At 48.8% G+C, this 22,146-nt stretch overlaps 1 protein-coding gene across 7 annotated transcripts in view; it reads left to right on the top strand.

Annotated features, from left to right (window-relative positions):
- Nucleotides 1–22,146, top strand: part of STARD9 (StAR related lipid transfer domain containing 9) — a 103,289-nt gene that overhangs the window by 68,983 nt on the left and 12,160 nt on the right. For 5 of the 7 annotated variants that reach the window (XR_005658534.1, XM_039888365.1, XM_039888367.1 and 2 more), the window contains 7 exons: nt 2,975–3,026; nt 3,366–3,503; nt 4,163–4,245; nt 4,381–4,484; nt 9,257–9,447; nt 9,924–10,395; nt 11,902–22,053. Coding sequence is in view for 6 of the 7 variants with exons in the window: in XM_039888365.1 (XP_039744299.1) it covers nt 2,975–3,026; nt 3,366–3,503; nt 4,163–4,245; nt 4,381–4,484; nt 9,257–9,447; nt 9,924–10,395; nt 11,902–22,053 (11,192 nt within the window). In the remaining variant the exon portion in view is untranslated. The remainder of the gene's footprint in view (nt 1–2,974; nt 3,027–3,365; nt 3,504–4,162; nt 4,246–4,380; nt 4,485–9,256; nt 9,448–9,923; nt 10,396–11,901; nt 22,054–22,146) is intronic. The other 2 variants (XM_039888370.1, XM_039888369.1) reach the window with 2 other exon arrangements.

Here is a 22,146-nt window from a genome sequence, read left to right as displayed (position 1 = left end):
TTGTGACCTGTTTGGCTTTTGTGTGAATAAAGCAGAAGACTGGAAATCAGAATAATCATTTGCTTTTCAGCTACTGCTACGTTGCTCTTATGTAACTTACTTTTGTTCTCTGAGGCTTAATTTCCTCATTTTAAAGTAAGAACCATACTGCTTATATTCCTTTTCTGGCTTCCTGAAACACAGCAGTGCAGTCATGGAAGTGACTATACTCCTGAGCTCTGCCATTGGTGCTCCCGAGCTCTGCAAATACAGAAGGCTCACAGAAGGCTCTCAGAGACTGAGGAGGGAATCAAAAGATCTGAAACAGTTTTCTTCTGACAATTTCTCACTTCATTCAACCCTCATATCAACAAAATGTGCACCTCCGACTTGTCCATAAAAAATAGAGTGAAGGCCTTCCACGAAGGACCTGGCTCTCCTGGTTCTTTGTCAACTGGAGGCCAGGTCTTCATTTCTAGATGAAGCATTTTGAGAGTTAGTGACTCACGGTAAATAGTCTGATATCCTGCCCTCATCAAAAATGTTTGTCCTGCTGTAGAAGGACAGTCTCTATGAATGGCAAAAGATACTTTACGTGGCCAAAATCCCTATGCTAACTGAAAATCCAATCTTCATTCTCATAATTGTCCCCAGTTGACATTTAAAAGGAAGAGTTTATGGGTAATAGGTAACGTTGCTGTTATCCCTGGAGAAATTAGACTCCTAATGTTGCAGTGTGTTTGTTAGTGAGATGTTAGCAAAGTTCATCATGTTCTTAGGATAAGCCCTGAGGGAAGAAATCAGGGATGGAGCCTCCTAGAAAGTTAAAGTAGCTTATTTTCTGATACAAAGGGTATAAATTATCTCATTGAAAATGTCTCAGACAGAAGAGTCTGTTACTTTAAAGCAGATCTAAATACTGAAGGCTATGGAGCCTTCCATTAGTCAAAACTATAGGAGAGGTTGGAGGTCAGGAAGGGACCAGATAGATTAAAATGGTCAATTTTTGAGTAAAACTGTTCAAATATAGTGATTGGATGTGGGGTGAGCAGATGAAGCTAGAAGTCCAGTGGTAGAGCTTGGAGTAGTAGCAGAGGGTTAAAGGACATTACTATGAGATTGAATGCTAGACAGGAGACAGTAGATGAGTGACAGCCTCATCAGAATGTAGAGGCTCTGGTTTTCATTGCCGAGTCAGTGCACACCGAGGATGGCACTTCCTCCTTGGTGCATTTCCAGTGAACCTGGGGGAAGAAGCTTTAGTCTAGTTGAAATCCTGGCATTTCTGTATTTTATGTGCCCTTCTTCCCTTTTTGTTTCTTTAGATCCTGGTTTGGGTGATAGTATACAGTAATGGCTTAAGACATTGTATTTTTACTGTATTTTTATTTGCTTTGTTCACTTGGCTACAGACCCAGATCTAATCCCTAGCAATGCCCTGAAAGCTGTTTTCCCTTGGGTCACCTTGGGAGGAAACTTAGATGGGAAGGGGGCAAAGGGAAGGCTGCATGGAGCACAGGTTACTGATATGCTGGGCTTCATTCTCATAAATGCCTTTGTGCCACTAATTCTCACCACTTAAAGAGGCAGAGGGCAGCAAGAGCAGGTACCAACTCAGTCTTTGTTGAACGATATGCTATCAGGTTTTTTAGTACTTTCTGCCCTGCAGATCTAGAAGTTAGGATGTGCCATGGCCTTTGTCCTTTGGAGGGGAATGTACCTCATCACAGGGCTGATCCTGAACTCACATGAGGAGTCTTGACCCCTTTCCCTTGATTCTGTTTGGTGGTGTTTGTAGGCCAGCATCCATTGGCTTGTGTGATCCTCAGTGGCTGAGCAGAAAAGGCTGTTCTGTTTGTGGCTGCGCATGTGGACTGGGGCACAGAGCTTCAGTCATTACTTCCAGGAGTCTTTCTTCCCACAAACTGTTTTGGGGAAATTGCAGGGAACACCCCTTCTGGCTGCTGATAGTGAAGTCTATTACAGAACTCTCTGGTCACTTAAAAAACCTCAGTTACTGGGGAGGTGGTATGTTGACGTTGGAAACGTATGGGCTCAGGACCTGGAGAGACCTGAATTCTAGCCAAAGCTCTTCTATTTAGTGTGTGGGTTCCACGGGCAATTTATCCCCTATTAGCTTCAGATTCCTCATCTATAAAAGGGAGATAATAATAGCTACATCTTGGATTGTTAAAGGATTAAATAAGAGGTGGCTATAAAGCACTCAGTGCAGTGCCTGGGTCATGTGAATGGTTATTCAATAAATGATAAGTACATATCTAAACTCAACTTCTCTTGTCATGTGGCTGCCTTCCTCAAACAGAGCTGTGTCGTCTTAAACAGAATTACCATAATCAAAGGCCAAAGGCCTTGTTTGTCTTCTACTAACCCCATGATTCATTTATACTAACTCCCATTTCCCCCTCCTCTTTTATACTCTCTTCCAGTCCTTTTTGATTCTAGATGTGCTTTCTCCTATTCGTGCTTTACTCTTCTTACAAACTGGTGTCCGTTAAACTTCATCTGTGGACCAAGAAGGTAAAAATCCTGTGCTTCCTTACATCTTTATAGAACACACATCTCTCTGAGGCTGATTGGACCAAACTTGGACCACATGAACCTTAACCCCTAGAAGAAAGCTATACCTCGTTGCCCACTTCCTCAGACTGGAGACACTCTAACTGACAGCCATGACTATTCCCTACCTTCAGGCTATAGGAATTTGCCAACACTTTTTGGACTTTGCAAAGAGCTGGTGCTGCTTTACACCCAGCCTCTCACATATTTTTTGCCCCCACCTTCTCAGGGGCTTCCTGGCTACAGAATGAGTGGGCAGAGCAGTCAGAACAGACTGGATCAAAGTTGAGAAGTAGTACGGAGAAGGCTGGGATGGGTATGGGAAGGCAGTGATAACACTCAAAATAGGTGGACTCTCTTTGGGGCCAGGGCCGTGTCCCTTTTATTCTCATTTAAATGGCTTCACTTTTCCCTTTAGGAGGGGACAACAAAAATAGGAAGGATTGACTCAGACCAGGAACAGGATATTGGTAAGTGACAGAGCATATAGTCTGATGCTTTGTGACAGGTACTCATGCCTGACAGGTTTCTTCAGAAGAACCTCATGGTCTGTGAGAGGAAAGGATCTTTAATGTCATCAGGGGATGCACCTTTTGCTCCTAGGTTATGGGGCTGCAGCTGTGTGTCTGGGACATGATAGGAGACCCATATGTGGGAGGATCCAGATCTGGGTGGTTTCAGGTGGTGGTACTTCCTCTCTTGTCATGATGTGAGATCTTCCAGATGTGCATTCTTATCTCATGGAAAGAATGGAGGAAGTGTTTCCCTGGGCCACATCTCAACCCTGGTGACCCCCGCCTCTTCTGTAGTCCTTCAGGGTCAGTGGATTGAGAGAGACCACTGCACTATCACCAGTGCCTGTGGGGTCGTCGTTCTACGGCCTTCCCAGGGAGCCCGCTGCACAGTCAATGGCCGGGAGGTCACTGCCTCCTGCCGTCTGACGCAAGGTAGGACTGTTTTCAGCCCTGTTTATGCCAGGACGAGTGATGAACTAGCTCTGTTCTCATAGGCCAGACCCAGAGGGCTCAGTGGCATAAACTTTAAAGATGGAACACCCAGCCTTTACACTCAGAGATATAAAGATTTCCTAGTATGATCTTCCCATAAACAAAGAAGGCCCAATTCCTGGGCCCCAGAATGGAGAATAACTCTGAAATTTGTCCTTATGTTTGTTAGCTCTATGTCCTTGGGAAAATCTCTGGGCCTCAGTTTTCTCATCTGTAAAATGGGGATGATAATAATCATTGTGAAGACTAAATGAGCTAATCCATGTAATGTTGTTCTTAATAGTATTCTTGGCACTTAGAAAACATCAGCATTATTACTGCCACTATTACTACTATTATTAACCTATTCAAATTCTGTCTGTCTCTCTCCCATGAAATGTTCCCTGGAATTCATCTTGCTTCCTCTCTTCCTGTTTATTTCATTCATTTAATACATATGCTATGCAGTATCCAATTGATATCTACATATGTTATTGACTCAGCTAAATTATCTACTTGTTGAGGGCAGGACTTTATCTTGTAGAACCTTGCCCTGCACTTAGTGTGTCCTCAGAGCAGGAGCTGTTGATCGAATTCTCATCCATCTCTGTCTTTGACAGGAGCAGTCATAATCCTGGGGAAAGCACAGAAGTTCCGATTCAACCACCCAGCAGAGGCTGCTGTCCTTCGACAGAGAAGGCAGGTTAGTGTGCTACGTTTTCCACATGGCTGCTGGCCTCCCTACTTCTTTGCGGGGGAGGAGTTTAAGCTTTGTCTGGTTCTGTTGGGGTGGGAAAGGGGAGTGACTGCCTCACTGTGCTTTCTTCCTTGTTCCCAGGGTGGAGAGGCTGTTGGTGGTAGTGGCTCTTTGGAGTGGCTGGACTTGGACGGAGATGTCACTGCCTCCAGGTTGGGTCTCTGTCCTTTGCTTTACAAAAAAAGGTGAGATACAGCTGATTGTTCTCCTGTGAAACCTACTCCTTTTGCTTCTTAGTGTATTACAAATGGAGTCAGGTACAGAGCAGATGAGTGTAACAATCAAAGTCTGAATGAAGCCTGGTCTGACTCAGCTTGACAAGTGATTTGAAGATGCTGAGCTAGCTGCTCAGCTGATAGTTGGCAGGAAAGTGGTCTTGGCCTTCATTTATTTTCTTTATGGTATTGCAACATTTTTTATCACTGAAGTAGTGTATCATTTGATGTTCCCTATGCTCACTTTCTTTAGTCAATAAGATTTAAATGTGGTGTGTTTATAGATAGCTTTGATACTGCTTCTGAACTTATCTCCCTATATACCCCTTTAAGTTCTGTCCTGCCTGTATGTGAGTTCACGGTGTGTGTCAGCTAGCTTCCAGGACTATGGAGTCCTCTGAATTTTTTAAGTTATTGTGGAACTGAGAATCCTTTTTTTTTTCTCTCATAACCAAGGACCCAGAACTATGCATAACAGGGGCAGTAATTCCAGGAACAATGTTAAAATATCTTGGGGTTCTTCCCTCTTATACCCACATCACTTGCATTGTGACCGAGAAGCATGGAGTCAGAGTTTTTTTATGTGATTGATGGCAACTACTTTTCATAGTCGTTCTTCATTTCTGCATAGAATTCCCTTCCCAGATCTAGCTGTCTTGTGGGTTTGATACTGGGAACAGTGGTATCCTTCTGTTTCTATAGCCAAAGTGGCTACTGCCTTTGAGACTTGGTGCCTGGTGTTGGGGGGCTGTCCAGCACTGTGAGCACAGGGATCCTGGGAGGGTTATGATAGCCCTTGATCCCCTGGTTTCTTCAGAGGGATCTAGCTGCTCTTTCCTCAGGCCAGGAGCATTTGATGGCACCCTAAGGTAGTCTTGGTAGTGAGGGATGGATGTTGGATGCAGGGAGCATAAACAGGAGGCAAGTCCTCACAGAAGGGCTGCCTAAGGGCTGAAGGATGATGCACCAGAGTTTAAAGTAGGACATTCCTAGTGTTGAGTGACTAAGGGCTCTGTGGGGTGACGGGTAAGGTGAGAGAGATGATACAGGGTTAAGTATCAAGGCCAAGGTGGACTCAGAACTAAGGCTGGGCTTTTGTTTCGTCAGAGTGGCCCCCACTCTGAATCCATGAAAGGGGGCCTTGTCTTAGGGTTTCTTTTGAGAAGACACGCTGAAGATCTGTTTCTTCCAGAGTTCAGAGATTTAATGAGAATGGCTCTGCAACTTAAAGTACCGTGGATGTTGGGGTTGGATAAATCTGCTTCAACTCCTGGCTCTACTTCAGAAAAGCTGTGTGACTTTAGGCAAGTTACTGAGTCTCTGAGCCTGTTTGCTCACCTGTAAGTAAGAATATTACCATCTTTCTCTCAGGGATCCTTGTGATATGGCTTGAAAGAGCTAGAACATGTGGAGTGCTTTGCCCAGGATCTGACACCCTGTAGATCTGCTGATGGGAGGCTCTTGTGGGGAGCTGTCCAGGAATGCAGCCTCCCTTTTGCTCTCATGTCCTCCCATCTTACCCCAGCTGATCGATCTACCCCAGAGAACACTGGTCTCCTGCCTTTTTAAGGCCTTCTCAGGCTCCGTAGCCCCATGTGCACTGATGTGACCTTTCAGTAACACCAAGAATGCACCCTTTCATTCAGAGAACAGAGGAATTGGAGAATCAAGGCCTCTCCCACTCGCTGCTTCCACTCTTCAGCACCAGCTCTAGGAGCCTGTGCTGGTCCTGCCCAGCTACAGTAGGCTGTGCTGGTCCTGCTCAGCTACCGTAGCCAGCATCATGTGCCAGCCCTGGTTGGAAGTAGGGTGGTGTAGGCTTCCAGCTTGTGATTGGGCAGAGGGACTGGGGAGAGAACCTGTGAGAATGGAGAGAACTGCACATTGTCAGCTGGGTTCCCAGTCGGTTTGTGACTGTGTCTCCATGAGAGTTTCTCTTCTGCTCTTGGGTGGGTCGCCTCCCAAGCCTCCCCTTGTCCTAGGCTTTCTTTCCCTCCTTTTACTCTCTGGAAGAGCAGTTGTGGGGAGCCTGCAAAGCCAGAGATGACTCCAGAGCCAAGGGAAGTTGGCCAGTCTGCCTCCTTTTTCCCTGGCAGTAGTGATCTGGACCAGAGAGGAATTTGTCCTTGAAAACTGTCCTTGGTATTTTCCCATTTGGAATTTTGAGGGCTTAACCTTAAGTGCCCAGGGTCCGGGAGACACTGTCACTGCTGCCACCGCCACTGCTGCTTTAGTGAGCAGATTCTGCTGCATTCTGCTGCAGAAGCTGTCAGACCCCAAGGCAGCTGGGAGGGCATGAAGTAGTCCTGGCAAGCAGGGTACCAGGCAGCAGCTGGGGGATGCAGGAGCCACCCAAGATGAAGGGCAGTCATCTGAGAGAGACAGAGGTCTGTGCCTAGCAGGTAACTGAAGGCTTGCCCTTGGTAATCTACCCAGACATATAGCATAAGGTTGGTATTTTCTTTTTCACCTGCTTTCTGGAAACTTGGCTGATGTGCTTAACAGAGAAGCTGTTTTCAGTCTGATGGTGCATGGCTAATGTGCATTGTTTGTAGTGATCCTCCCAGTTGTCTATTCTTGTAGGTCTTGCTGCTGCTATGAAGGAAACTGTATGGGGTCCACAGAAGCTGATTGGCAGCTGCCACTTTCCAGGAAGAAAGATTGAGGGAGCTCTCCTCTAGGGAGAAGGAAATTTGTATATCTCAGGGTTCGGGATGGCAGAGGAGGAAGCTGAATACTTTCAGGGAATTTAGAATAAAGATCCCCTCCCTGTCCCTTGCATCTGATGGTCTGGATCTTAGCCGGTTTTGTCTAAGACCCTCAGATGAGCTTATATTTGTAATTCAGCCATGTCTGTGGTCAGACAGATTTTGGAGCAATTGTACCAGCATGTCATATGTGTGCACAATGTTTCCCATTAACTGCTTTTTCTATCCATGTAGCGTTAACTGGATTTTAATTACAATTGCTATCCCTCGCCTTTTGCCTTACATACAACAAAGGGTGTCTTTCCTCTTTTCTGTACATTCCACTGTGTGTATTTGGCCTTTTGCCCACAGCAATCAGTGACAATCTTCTCCAGAGTTCACTTGCTCAAGTGTCTGGGCCTGTCCTAGTCCTTGGACCCACTGCAGATTGAGTCACCTCACAGCACCATTTCCAGAGAAGAAACTGCCATGCATCAGTTCCCACCCACACACTGCCCCCATCCATCTATTCACCCTCCCACCCATCCTTTCTTCACTGTCCTAAGGCTACATTAAGAAATCTTAATTTCTTCTGAGACAGAGGCAGCAAACATTCTGTAAAGGGCCAGGTATTACTTTAGGCTTTGTAGGACATACAGTCTGTGCTGTAGCTACTCAGCTTTGCCAATGTGGCACAAAAGCAGCCTGGACAATACATAAAATGAATTATGTGTCTGTGCACCAATAACACTTTATTCAGGAAAACAGGCAATGGACCCAGTTTGGCCCACTGGCTGTAGTTTGCGGGCCTCTGCTTTGATACCCTCGTGATTTCATTATGTTCTACAAAGTGTAAATCTCCTAAGCAGAGAAGGCTTAGAGTGAAGTCTGTAAGGCTTAGAGCACACCACTCAGACTGAGATGTGGCTCTAGTGTCCAGTCATGGCTCCCTGGAAAGAGAGCAAGGGAGGCTGGATTCAGGCTTTTTCTGTGAGCCTCTGGTGGAGCCCCACCCTTCCCAGCCACTTGCCCTCCCATTGCCGCCCTGGAGCGCCCACTCACATGGCTCCTTCAGGAACCTGAATGACAGCGATGGAGAAACCCTGCAGAAATGGCATGTGAGGTCCTTTCTAGAAGGGAGAGGTTAGCATGCAGAAAAAACTACATCTTCAGAGGAAGGCTCTCAATCATCTGTGATCACACAAGGAACTTGGTGGCAGAATAAAGTATGACTGAAATTTAGAATTCTTTTTAAACTTTGTATTATGGAAAATTCCAAACACACTACAAATGATGCACTCATAGCTAATCTTGTTTCATTTATATCCTTACTCACTTTCTCTCCCTCCTCCCCACTTGATCTAAACAAACCCCCCACATTTTCACTAGAAAATGCCTCAGCATTTATCTCTGAAAGATATGTTAGAGTCTAAAACTCTTGAACCCTATTCCAGGGCTGGTTCACTGAGAATAGCCATTGTGTGGAGATCAGCTCTTCTCTGGGTCTCCTGCCGCAAGTCGTGTGTTGCATGTAGATTCTTTCTCCTCTGGATTGCTGCCCCTTACTACCTGAACAGAGGGTTTCTGTTTCAGGGAGTGGAGATACAGTCATAATCTCTGGACACGTATGAGAGACTTTCCATTCCTACAGTGTTTCTGGAGCTTCTGCTCTACTCTGTTTCTAGTACATACCTGTTTTTTTTTTTAAAGGATAAGACTTCTTAACTTAGCTAAAATGTTTTGTTTTGTTTTTTTAATTAAAAAAAAAGCAACTGCTTTACTTTTCTGGTTATTTTCCTTAACCAAAATGAATTTGTGTTTCTGCTAAACCCACAGTCTAAGAATATGGTAGTCTAAGGATTGTTCTTACCTCCTGCACTGTGACATCATGAGCTGCCTGTGACACCATGCCTGTGTGTCACAAGTTGTCAGAAGTCCAAAGGCTTCTCTGCCCTGTTGAATTCAGGGGCTCTCTCAAAGGGGCTTAGATGGCTACCGGTTTGTACTGAGCTGAGTTTGCATTTCTCCTGGGTAACCTTGGCCCCTCTGTGACAGGAGAGTCCTGGGGGAGAAGAGTGACGAGGACCACCAGCCACCCAGGGCTGGAGAGACGCCCCACAGGGCCCAGATTCAGCAGCAGCAGTGCTACGTGGGGGATTTGAGGCAGCGAATCCTAGCAGGACAGATTAGAGCCAAACAGGAACTGGGATTCGACCAGGCACACATCAGCCGGCAGATTAAAGACAGTAGGTACCCATTGCTCGTGGTGTCTGCTTCACTTTCTCATTTTTTCATTGTCATGCTTCCCCAGCCTTCTGTGTTCTCACCTTTGTTTTCTTTGTGATATGTTGGAACCTTTGGTATTAGACGTTCTCTTCTGTCTTTTAGAGATCAGAGATTCTTACAAGGAGCTGGAAGCAAGAATAAGGAAGCACCTCCCTATTGCCCCTCACAGTGATGAGCCCCTGCTCACCCCTTCTCACGCGCATGTTTGTTCATGCTTTGCTGCCCGCTAGCATGTGCCCACTGCTGTGCTGAGGTCTGGAGGCTTCATTCCCTTCCCCTGTGGTAAGGGGGCCCTGTTGCCCTCATCCTGCCACATCCCCCCGGCCAGCTCTTTCACTCCGTACAGGTCCAGCCATGGCCGGAAGTGTCTGAGTCCAGGCAGTTATGGGCAGGGAGGGAGGTGCTGACCTTCTCTCAGGGTGTTTTTGGTTCCCAGACCAGCGTTGGCTGCTCAGAGAAGAGACCTGGCTGGCCAGCTTGCAGCAGCAGCAACAGCAAGACTGTGTAGCAAAGAAAGAATCTGAGGCCTCTGTGCCAACTGATGCTTGGCTTCAGACAAATTCTGAGACTCATTTGTCCCCACTGGTCCGAAGCCCAAAGAGGGTGGTGCGACTGAGGCTCCTGCGGAGACACGCTCTTCGAGCAGCAGAGCAGAACATCCAGCGGAAAAAGGTCGTCTTCCAGCTAGAGAGAATCACCAAGAAGCAGAGGCTGCTAAAGACCCAGAAGAGACTGGAGCAGCTCAAAGCATTGTGCCATCTCCAAGATGACTTCCCCCAAAAGCCCCCATACCAGGTCCCCAGCCTTGACGCCATGGCCGCAGGGCCTCAATGTAGAAGCAGATCGACAAGTTGTAGCTCTTTGAGCCTGCAAAGGCTCTGCCTCCAGTACTTGCCCCAGCTACGCAGGTACAGCCAGTGGTTGTCACTTAGATGTATTAGCTGAGGTTTATAGCCTTGTTACCCAGGCCGTGTTCTTTATTTCCTGGTGCCTCAGTTTCTTTAATCTGTGAAATGGAAAGATTTCTCTTCCTTGTCACTTTTTTCCTCTTCTGACTCTTCTTTTTTCTCTGTAGTTGATATCTCCTAAGACTCAGGCTTTCCCCCTTTTCCGCTCTGAGTGGCAACTCTTGCTTCTTTGGCACTATCTTCTGAGTGAGAGCCTCATTTTTCATCTAGACCCTGACCGTCTACTTATACCTCCTTATATATATCCTGCCCCCACCTCCATCTCATCTTGCCTTTAACCAGACTCCATTCCCACACACTTCTTCCCTTCGCCTCCCCACCTGACTGCCACCCCAAGTGAGCTTCCCGAACCCACCTCCCAACTATTGAGCAAGTGGAACACTATCTTTCTGACTCCCAGGTCCAATTTTTGATCTGCCTTGTTTCTTTTCTCTTTCACTCTTTACATTCAGTCAAAGTGAGGATATGTTACCTCCCCAGCTGCTTGGAGCAGGGGACTGTATCTACCTTTTTGTGTCCTCCGGACCTAGCACAGGGCTTCCCTATAGTAGGTGTGCAATTAATGTCTGTTGGTGTTACGTTTGCTCACCTCTCTGGTCTTCAGAGTGCCTGGCGGGTTTTTTTTTTTAAACTTTTTATTAAAAATTTTCAGACATACACAAAGTTGAGAGAATGGTATACCTATCACTCACACTCGGCAGTTAGCAAGAATTACCCTGCTTGCTTAATCTCCCTTCCTTCCTTTTTCTGATGAAGTATTTTAAAGCAACTTCTAGACATCATGTCACTTCAATCCTACAACTATACACTTCTAAAACATAAGGACTTTTTTTATAATTACATTGTCATTATCGTACCTAACAAAATTCAGATTTATTATTTGGTATAATCAAAAACCTAAGCCATATTCAAATTTCTCTAATTGCCTCAGAAACATCTGTTTATAATTAGTTGTTTAAATTCAGATCTAAATAGGATTTATACACTGCATGTGGTTTTGTCTTTTAAATTTCTTTTAATCCATTATTTTGTTGTTTTTATTTCTTCATATCATTGATTTGTTAAAGAAAGTGGGTCAGTTCTTTAGAGTATGCCCCATTATAGATTTGTGTATTTGATTACTTTAGTGTCATTTAAATTGTTCCTCCATTCCTAGTTTTAGTTAACTGGAAGTTTTCTTTAAAGGCATGATTAGCTTCAGATTTAGTTCAAACTTTTCATAAGATAAAAATTTGAGGAACAGAGTGTACTTGAGGCCTCTTTGAGAGCCAGGACTCCTTTCGTACCTATAGAACTTTTCTCTGACCCCAAAGACTTTAGGGGACAGTGACACTGGCCTAGTCTTTAACCTCTTACAGAGCAAACTAGGTGGGACTTTGTAGTCCCTCAGTCAGCAGAAAGTACAGACCTCTTTCTTTTCTGAGCTAGTTCTCCTTGTCTCCACAGTGTTTTCTTGAATCGGGGTCTGTCTACCACGTTACCTCCTATGCCTGACTCCACTGACCAAGCATCAGAGAGCACCCCATCCGAAGAGTATTTGCCTCAGGCTGCTTCTTACCCTGAAAGGACAGGGAGTTTCAGCAAGAATGTCCTTCGTTCCTCAGGTGAGGGGCAGCTCTGCACAGCCAGGGCAGCCTTGGCCAGGAGGGAAGCCTTGGCCAGGAGGGAAGCCTCAGCTTCAGGCACCTGCCTCACCATGAGCTCCAACTCTGCCAGCATCCAGGAAAAGGAGAGAGTGGGTAAGCAGCCCCGTCGGATGGTATGCCAGAGCTTAGCATCTCCAGGCCAACCAGCTAACAATCTGAAGCTAAGGCATGAGCCAGAGGCCCTCACCTCTTCCACTCAGACCCAGAGAGCTAAGGGAGTAGCAGACCCAGGCCACACACCAGCAGGGTGGCGAAAAGAAGGGGACGTTGGGACCCACAAGGCTGCTAAAGGAGCCAATTGCAGTTCCTCACATCCCCGTGGACCCAAACAGGCAGCTGGGCATAGAAAGGCAGCCAAGACTTTTGGGGAAGAATCCAAATCACCTTCTCCAAGCAGGGCATCAGAAGGGCAGCAGAGGGCGCTGGTAGCTAGGGTCAGAGACATTACCAAAAAATCCTTTCGCTCTCCTCATGGCAGCCCTTTGAAGAGGCACTACAGTGCAGGGGACTCAGACACCATATCCTCACTCACAGATTCCAGCCCAGTAGTGGGTCACACAGGAGAAAAAGATGGTGATTTATCTGATGCAGATAGCAGTTACTCAGTGGATTCTCTCTCCTGTGTCTATGCCAAAGCCCTGACGGAGCCGCTGCAGCCAGAGGACCCCCGGGGGAAGGAGTGTGATCTCTCAGAGCCAGAGAACTCCGAAAGTGACAACAGCCAAATATCTGAGGACTCGCTGGCTGAGAAGGGGTACCAAAGCCCACAGGGCAGCCCAGGGGGCAGTTTACTTACCAGCGGCCATGGCCATCCCAGGGCCAGAGCTAGAGCCTCAGTGAGGGGCTTCACCACATCCTCAGACAGTGGACTGTTCATCCAGGCTCATAGGAGCTTTTCACTGGATAGCCTGATTGACGCTGAGGAAGATCAGCAAGAAGAGCCTTTCCTCAGTTCAGCTGACGAGATGCCAACAGAGACTTTTTGGCACCTGCAGACCTCCAGTCTGTCCATAGTGGGCCAGGAGGCAGTGTGCAGATGTAGTCCTATCCACCACAGAACAGGAGCCAGGCTGGATGCCATCCCACCAATGAGCAATTCATTTTACCTTGCTGCCCAGCCCCAGCCCCCACATGAGCAGCCTGAGTCAGAGGCGGAGGCAAGCTCCTCTGAACAAACCAACATTCTCCAAGGCATGCAGGTTTCAAGAGGGAGTCCTCTGTTGTCTATGGATTCCTGGTTTTCCTGTGACTCTAAGATCAATCCCAGCAGCCCCCTGGGAACAGTGGGTTCTTTATGTCCAAGTCCTGATGTCCAGGAATTTCAGCCCTGTGGTTGGGAGAGGCCTGGATACTGGTCAAATATGGACGAACTGAAGCCATCATGTACAGAAGCAGTCCTGCCTTACAGCTCCAATCTGCCCCCCGGTGGTGCTGAGCTGCCCTGCAGTGTAAGAGCTGTGTACACGATTCCTGCTTCTGATACATCTAGGCTGTCACTTTGGGGGTCTTACAGGTTTCTTCAGCAAGGACCTGATGGCACCTTTCAGGCCAGAAGTGCCCCTGACACAGTCCAGCAGGGCAACTCTGAAGCATCCAACAACTCTAGTGTGTCAAGTGTGCCGGCTGCCTCGGCCGCCTCATTTACTCATGGAGGCAGTGCCCATGAGAGGGACTGGGCTGCCCTTCAGCAGAAGTACCTGCTTGAACTAGCTCATCCTGTTTTGGAGGCCATAGGAGAGCCCAGACCAGCTTTTACCTCCCTTGAGGAAGACTCTGGTTCCCTTACCCAAGCTTCTTGCAAAGGTGATACTGTATTGGCAGTTGGTTCTGGGGTATCTAGCAGTCTGGAATTCAACCATCTGCCCCAAATTAGGCTTTTGAGAGCAGAGAAAGAACAGGAGAGTTTAAGTGTTGAGTTAGAAGGTACTTCAGATTTCTTTACAACTAATGAGAAAGAGGTGAGTTATAGTGGAAATTATTCAGCAGACATAGAATCATTGACTTCTGGAACTACAAATGCACAGATCTTTGTAGTAGAGAACAAGATCGTAAATTCCACGATAGAAGCACGTGAAGTCAAACAGAACAGCTTGGAACAGTCCTCTCAGAGTAGTGGGAAGCCTGGATTGATGACTTCCTCTGATGAATGTTTCTTCCTGAAGAACCGTTGTCACAGTAATATCACCATAGCCACTAAAGAAGACTGTTGGCCCCAAGGCTCGGCTCCTCTCAGGAAGAATAGTTCAGGCCAGGTGGGGCAATTAAGTCACAACAGCCACCACCCCCCACAGGAAGAGAAGGCACAGTACCAGGAGAGCTCCAAGGAAGTGATTGGAAGACACACCAGTCTTTCCTTTGCCTTTCCATCGGGTCCAGAGCCATGCCTCCACTCTACTCCCTGGAGTCCATTCCAATCTTCCCTGCAGCCACCTCCCTTGGAAACATTCTATGTGACCAAAAGCCGGGATGCCCTGACAGAAACTGCCTTAGAAATCCCAGCTTGCAGAGAAGCAAGAGTGCCTTCCCCATCCCCTAGGGAAGCCTGGGGCTTTGGTCATGACTTCCAAGTCCTCCAAAATGTATGTTTGAAGAATAATTTGCCAGTGCTGTCACAAAAACAGAATCCCAAGGTTGCCTCATCTCAGCAGGTCACAGCAGAGAGGACAGTCGATCCGAACACCAAAGAAGTTAGTGGAGAAATAGAGAAATGCCCTGGAAATGTTAAAGAAGAAAGCCATCATTCAGTTTATTTTTTTGTTGCTCAGAACAGACATTTTCTTACATCCACTAGAACAAAAGCATGTGGATTTGAAAATCAAGTTGGAAATTTAAATAAACACAGTCTTCCAGGACTCAAAGAGGGAAAAAAGGCCACCGTACAGTCCTATTGCAATGTCTCCTCAGACAGTTCCGGGTCTAGTAAGCCTTTCCTTGTTTGTGAATCTGAGGCAGTTGAGGAAGAAGAGCAGGACCAGAATTCAGTCCTAAAACAGACCCAGACCTTTGATTTAAACAGACAGTTCTCTTCCAAGGCCGGGTCTGATTTCATCTATAAAACCATCAATTTAGGCTTTGAAAAAGACATGCTAGGGGAAGCTGCTCTTCCTTTGAAGTCTAGATCAATACATCCTAGAGTAAGCAACCCAGAGATAATGGCCCAGGATGAGAGTCCAACTGACAGAAGAGAAGGGAAGAATGAAACTGGTCTTCCGTGGACAGAGACTACGCATGAAAAATTCCAGTCAGTTACACGCTCTCAGGAAAGAAACCTCAGTGAACGTAAGGGCCCTGGAAAATCACAAGAAACATTAAATCCCAAAGAACCACCTTCTGGAAAGAGACCAAATAAACGAGTTGATAATGCCAATGAAATGGCTAGGCTAATTAAGAGTGTAATGCAGCTGGAAAATGGTATCTTAGAATTTGAATCCAAGCAGAATAAGCAGCTATGTGCTTCCCACACTCTGGGAGTCGGTAATGAGTTTGTGTTCCGGGACCAGAAGGACCAGGAGATGGCTGACCATGTCCTGAGAACAGGCAGCTCTGAGCTATCTTCTCCAGAACAGACAGATGATGCTGTCTTTAGTGATGGTGAAGCTGGAGAAATGGAGGCCAACAGTAGCTTTGGGAGGGACCCCCAGGTCCAGAAAATCACCCTGAACCCCTTCAAGTCAAGGGAATGTGTACAAGACATTAAATTTGTGAGAGAGCTCACCCACCCAGCTGTATTAGACAGACCCGCCAGGGACACTTGTGATTGTTTAAGGACATGTGCAGCTCACAGAGAGACCAACATTTCTGTTACTCCAAGGAGAATGAAAGCATTGGCTAGAGCTGCACCATTGCAGGCCAGGTCCGAGAGGTCTTCTGAGAAGGAGGGCAGGTTGGTGCATGCATCAGCAAGCTCCAGAGGGCAGCCCTGTTGCTGGGGAAGTCTTGAGGAATGGGAGACTGTGAAAGGTTTTCAGGAAAGCCATGTTGCCAAACCCATAGGCAGTTCTAAGCAAGAGGAGCCAAAAGTTCAAGGCAGAGTTAAAAAAATGACTATGCAAAGAGGAGAGAGCCTACAGGAGGAATACAGAATGGTCTCGTTGACTCAGAAACTTCTTAGTCCAAACCAGCGTTGTATGGACACATTTTTCAGCCGGGAAACCAACCCATTGCTGAGCCAGCCAGACTGCTCTGCAGCTCCTCATCGAGATCCGAGTAACACCTTGCCCTTGGATTCCTCAAGGCTGCCAAGAAGCTATCTTTATACACCTGATGTTATAGGCATCTCTTCAGTTGACTATGTGATGGATCCTACAGTGTTGAAAATGCCTAACGGTTTCTGGGCAACTGGAGCAGGATATCAGGGCCAGAGTGGAAAGCCCCGTAGCCACAGCCCTCAGGGGAATGTTAGAGGGGGCTCCTCCATGGCACAAACTGCTTGGTGTGGGCCTGTGATGTCTATGGCCATGGGATCTTGGGGTCAATCCAGTGTACCAGAGAGCATTCCCCTGGGGGTTGAGGGCAGGAGATCAGCAAGTACCAGCCCCCAAGACCAAAGAGGGGGCCCCAGAAGCACTTCAATGGGCTTAAGTACCAGGATTGGTTCTGCTTCTGAAGCTGAGGCAGCTGTACAAAGAGGAACAAAAAGAGCCAGTTCCCTGAACAGGGCCTCTAGCCAGCTTGAAAAGAGGGCCAGCTGTCCCTTAGAAGATAATGACCGAGGTAGGGGTTTGCAGCAGAAGGCAGAGGAGGAGGCCGAGGATCTCAGTCCTACCAGCGCTGCTTTCTCAGCACCTGTGTCCCTGCCAAGGGTGCCACAGCTGGAGCCCTCTGCCCATACATCCACGGGCCTGGCCGTGTTGGAGGAGATCAGACAGGCAAAGGCCCAGGGAGAGCAGCTTCATGACTTGGTGGCTGCAGACACAGTCCTTCCTTACTATGAGACTTTATTAGAACCTGAATGTTTTTCAAGGGCCCCTGGCAGGCCCCAGTGTCAACAAATGGACCAGCCAGTGTCAGGCAAGACCAAGTATGAGGGTGAAGCACAGAGATTTCATGTGGCATCTTCCTCTACTGAACCAGGACATCTGTGGACTGATAAGAGGAAAGTCCTTCAGGCCACAGCCCTCTCTTTAGACAGCTTTCAACCTCTGCCCAGCACTGAAATTAACAGAGGGCCATGGCAGCCCTCACAGACTTCTTCCCATGCTGACCCTGCTCTAGGCAAAAGTCTTTGTTCTGGAGAACTGAGACATTTCCTGGGAACAGGTGAACAGTTTATATGTCACTCTAGCCCTTTTGAAATCATAGAGGAAAAGAAAGAAGCAACTAGAATACCTTCTTCTGCAGATCTTTTGGACTCGGACAGTCTTCCATCTTCAGCAGCTATGGTGGAGGACCGGAGAGTAATACCAGAGAAAGTAGTGGCCACCTTATCTTCCCAGGACCCTTCTGATGATCCTGGACTGAGTCAGCATGGGCAAAGCCAGTTAGCTCGCTGGGGGACTGCAGAGGGAGTGCCCCCTGGCAGTCAGGAGAGAAGACCAGCACACCAAGAACATAGAACTCTAGACACCACATACGGAGGAGGTTCGGGTAACTTAGTGGCTGCACAGGGAGGAAAAACAACCTATTTTGAAAGTCAGCTTATGATCTGTAATCAGAATTCTGCCAGTCTCTCAGGGTCTATCCAAGACCATGTCCAAGGCCTCAAGGATTCCAATAGCTTAGAAGAAGGGAGGGCAAGTCCCAGACAAGGCACCATCCTGCTTGGAGCCCTGAGAAGGGCTGAACTAGAAGCTCCCTCACAGCAATGTATGAAGTGGAAAGGAAGTGTTGGCTCTGGGCTAGCAGAAGCTTACACGGCTGGCAGCAAACATCCCAGGCCAGCTCCCTTTTCAGATCAAAGACCTAGCCCACATCCCGGGGCAGTTAGGAAGGAGGCCCCATGCCGATCCCCACAGGAAACTTCAGATAGTGTTGTCTTCTCAGGGAGTCTTGAAGGCAGAAGGACTCTCATCCCATCTGGAGGGCAAGAAGACAGCAGAACTCTTCCTTGCCTACCACTGTGTAACTGTCAACCCATTGCTTCTCATGCCTGCTTCTCCCCTCCCCCCACTTTACTGGGTTACAAAGAGGGTGACCTGAGGAAGGGGACTTCTAAGGCTGCCCCACAGACTCTCCTCCTCCCCTGCATGTTATCATCCTGGGCCTGTGGAATGGATGAGAGAGAAGAGAGCTATTTCAGGGAACCTGACATGTTCTTGGCACATGGCCTTGAGCCCAAAGGCATTCACATGAAATTTGAGCCAACAGACTGCAGCACTCTGGAGCCTTCTGCTGCTGCTGCTGTCCTATCGCTGGCTCAAGGCTGTAGCTCCCCTTCTACTCCTGATGTGAGGACAAGTTCCCTCAGCCACTCAGTTGCTGATGGAAGCTCAAGGTCAATAGGGGATCCTGAGAAAAAGGTTGCTGAGAAGAAAGCCAGCACAGAGCTTGATGCTGCCCCTTTCCCTACAGATGTGTACTCTGAGCCACTGAGGAAGTGTCAGGATAGCTCAGTAGATAGCCAGGACGCACAGGAGTCTCAAACCAAGTTACAGCTGCCTACAACAATCGAGAGACCACACACCCTGAGTTTAAATGAAGCGTCTGTTGAGAATGAGCTGCTGGTGGAACCACAGCATGCATGTTTTGAAAATGGCATCAGCTGCCTTCTAGAAAAGCCACAACTTTCCACCAAGTCCAGGAGTCATAGTGGCTTGGATCCCCAAGCCAAGTTCATAACAAAGTTAAAGCGTATCTCTAGTTCCCAGGTTGACAGTCCCTGGGAGGAGGAAGAGGAGCAGAGAGAGCAGGCTTCAGGTGGTGGTGAAGACCTTGCCCAGGACAGTTGTCCCCTACGCTCTGATGAAGGTGGCTTGGATGGCTATCAGATCAGAGATGCTGGCAGAGAGGATGGGCCTGTGGCCAAGGCACATGTGTCCGAGATGTTCTCATCAGGCTTCGAAGACTTTGCCACTGCCCGCTTGGGGCCCATGACCCAGAATCCTGGCCAGCCCTCTTCTGGCAGAGAGCAGTCGGCTCTCCACCACAGGCGCTCACTTCCTGTGATTGCAATCTTCTCTGGACCCTCAAACTTCAGGTCCTCCCCCAGACCACAGTTCTCTGTGATCAGCTCTTCCCGATCTCTCCAGGAGCTGAACTTGAGTGTGGAGCCTCCTTCCCCCACAGATGAAGAGACATGGGAGCCTAACAAATTGTGGAACCCACATCCTAGGGGCCATTCCTCAGGAAAGTCATCTGTGGGAACATCTCTGAAAGCTGAGGACTGCAATCAGAAAGCCTCATCTAACTTGGACAGTAGCACTGCTGATCACAGACCCCTTCAACCTACCAGCCCTCCTTACCCAACGTCTTCAGCTCCCTCGTGCATGCCAACCCCCAATTTCATGACCAGCTGGACATCTGGTACTCTGGAACAGGCCCAGCAGGGAAAGCCAGAGGGGCCGGGTGGCCAGGCCAGGCCAGAGAAGTGGCCCTCCAAAGCAGACAAAGGAGTGTTGCACTTCGGTTCCAGTGACACCAGTCCCTACTTCCCGCCCTGGCATGCAGAGGGTCCTGGGTGCATTGGCTGGAAGCAGTATGTGTTTGGCAGTGCAGTCGATGTCTCCTGTGGCCAGACATCTCAGGACCATGTACCATCAAATATGGCCCGGTGCTCCAGCATGGACAACGGCCTAGAAGACCAGAACTCTCCATTCCACCCCCACCTCAGCACTTATGCCAGTGCCCAGGCCCTGTCAGGCCCATGCAGCAGCATTGAAAATGCCCAAGGTTCGCATGAGGCCTGGAAAGTATGGGATTCTTCGCTTGCCTTGGGGAACCCCTATGTACTGACTGGTCCTGAAGGAGCAGCCCCAACTACAGGTCCTGACAAGAGAGCCCAGTTCCTGGGCACTTCTGATGAAGCAGGCTGTCTGATAAGTGAGCCCCCCTGGGCTGAAGGAAGTGCTGCAGGTCCAGTGGATGAGATCATGCTGTTGTATCCATCAGAGGCAGGCAGCCCTGTGGGACGGCCCAGAGTGAACACCTTGGAGCAGGGCACACAGACCCTAGGCTGCAGAGTCCTCTGGAACCATACCGACATCTCCTCTGCTCAGTCAGAAGTCAGCACAATGCCAGTTTCTGATCTGGTCTCCTGGACCAGCATGCACAACCTGTCTCTCCACCTCTCGCAGCTCCTGCACAGTACCTCAGAGCTGTTGGGGAGTCTCTCCCAACCAAGTGTGGCTGAAAAGGAACGGAACACCAAGAGGGAGACCCCTGATGAAGCAGCCCAGACCCTTATGATGGATGGCTGTACTCAGACCACCATAGATGAGGGCATCCAGACTGACCTGGCCTCACCACCTGTGTACCTCCAGGCCCCAGAGGCTAGCCCTCAGGAGGTCAATGTGGTCCTTGAAGTGCTGGGCTCAGATATCTCTACCATGTCTCAAAATGGACATGTCCCAGGGACACCTCAGAAGAGAGAGACAGAGGAAACAGCATGGAAAACAGCAGGACCCCCAGATCTTCAGGAAGAAAGCACCTACTGCAGGCCCCAGAGCCCTCCCATAGTTTCATCCCACTTGGGGTTTCAGAAGACCCCCTTTGGGCAGAACCTCCCTTCAGTGAGCCCCCAGGCTTCTCTTGGCGCCTCCCTACCTCCCAGCTCCCGACTGGAGGAACCCTGCCTGGCTGTCGGCAGCCCCAGCCTCAGCATCTCTCACTCCTCAGGGCCCAGCCCCAATGCTACAGAGTCTGTTGGGGAGCCTAGGGTTCAGCAGGAGCTGGGCCCCATGAGTGCCTTGTTGGTAGACAGGGCCTCCTCCCCAATCCTCATACTTAGTGCTAGCACTCAAGGGTCAGGGGTCCCCCTAGGCTCTTTGTTTATCTCAGCCCCTGCAGCTCAACTTCTTGAAGGTCCCCAGAAGCTTATCTCCAGCCCAGACCTTCCTCTTGATGCCCCCAGGCCTCCAATGGATAATCCTTCTGAAGCCACTGATGATGAGTCAGGTGGCTCCCAGAGAGTGGGGGCTCCAGGTAGAGAAGGCAGAAGTCCCTTAGAAAGAAGTGACAGCAGGTCTTTCCTTGAGGTGACCTCTCCAGACAGCCCACAGCAGAGCCCGAAACTCCAAGTTCATTTCTTAGAGCCGTCCTATCAGCAGCTTAAGTCCCAGACCACCGCCTGGGTCCAGAGCAGAGTGCCACCTCTACCACCGAGGAGCAGGAGCCAGAAGCCAGCTGATGGCTTTGTCCCTGAGGACATGGCATCCCAGGAATGTGGCCCGCTGAGCAGTAAAGGGCCAGGTTGCTGGCAGAGCAGGACAGAAAATAGGGGTGAGAGTTCCGCATCTCCAGTGGAGCCACGATCCACTCTGGACATTTCTTCGTTGGGAGGCCTCCAGCACAGCCCCTGCCCTGTCCCTGAGTTGACTGATAACACTGGGCTCCAGGGATCTACCTTAGGCCCAAGTGAGCCCTGCCAATCTCAGGGCATGCTGCGCCCCAGTTCCCAGACGTGCGTGGCTCCTGAGCCCCAGCATCACAGCCTGAGGGACCTTCCAGTTCACAACAAATTTAGTAATTGGTGTGGGGTTCAGCATGGTTCTTCTGCGGGGCAAGGAATGATGGAGTTGCCGGAGTCCAGACATGATCTCAGCTCTAGAGAACAGGAACAGAGGCCCCCACAACCTCCTGACAACCAGTGCCAGGATCCTGAGCGGTCCCAAAGGGAACAGGTCCCCCTGCAAGTTGGGGCCCAGAACCTCTCACTCAGCATGGAACTCACAGAAGCGAAGCTGCACCATGGCTTTGGGGAGTCAGATGCCCTGCTCCAGGTGCTGCAGAGTGGGACAGGGGAGGCACTCGCTGCTGATGAACCTGTGCCGTCTACCTGGGAGGAGCTCTATGCCCGGTAAGGGCCACAGGCCTGGAGTGGGAGGGCAAGGGATGGCCTGCAAGGAAGGAGAGCTGGAGAATGCTAATAGCTGGCTGTTCCCTTCACCTT

Source organism: Pteropus medius, unplaced genomic scaffold, assembly GCF_902729225.1.
Source record: "Pteropus medius unplaced genomic scaffold, Ma_sr-lr_union100, whole genome shotgun sequence".
Classification (NCBI taxonomy): Eukaryota; Metazoa; Chordata; class Mammalia; order Chiroptera; family Pteropodidae; genus Pteropus; species Pteropus medius.
Note: the sequence above shows the minus strand (reverse complement) of the source record. Positions and strands in the feature narration are given on the sequence as shown.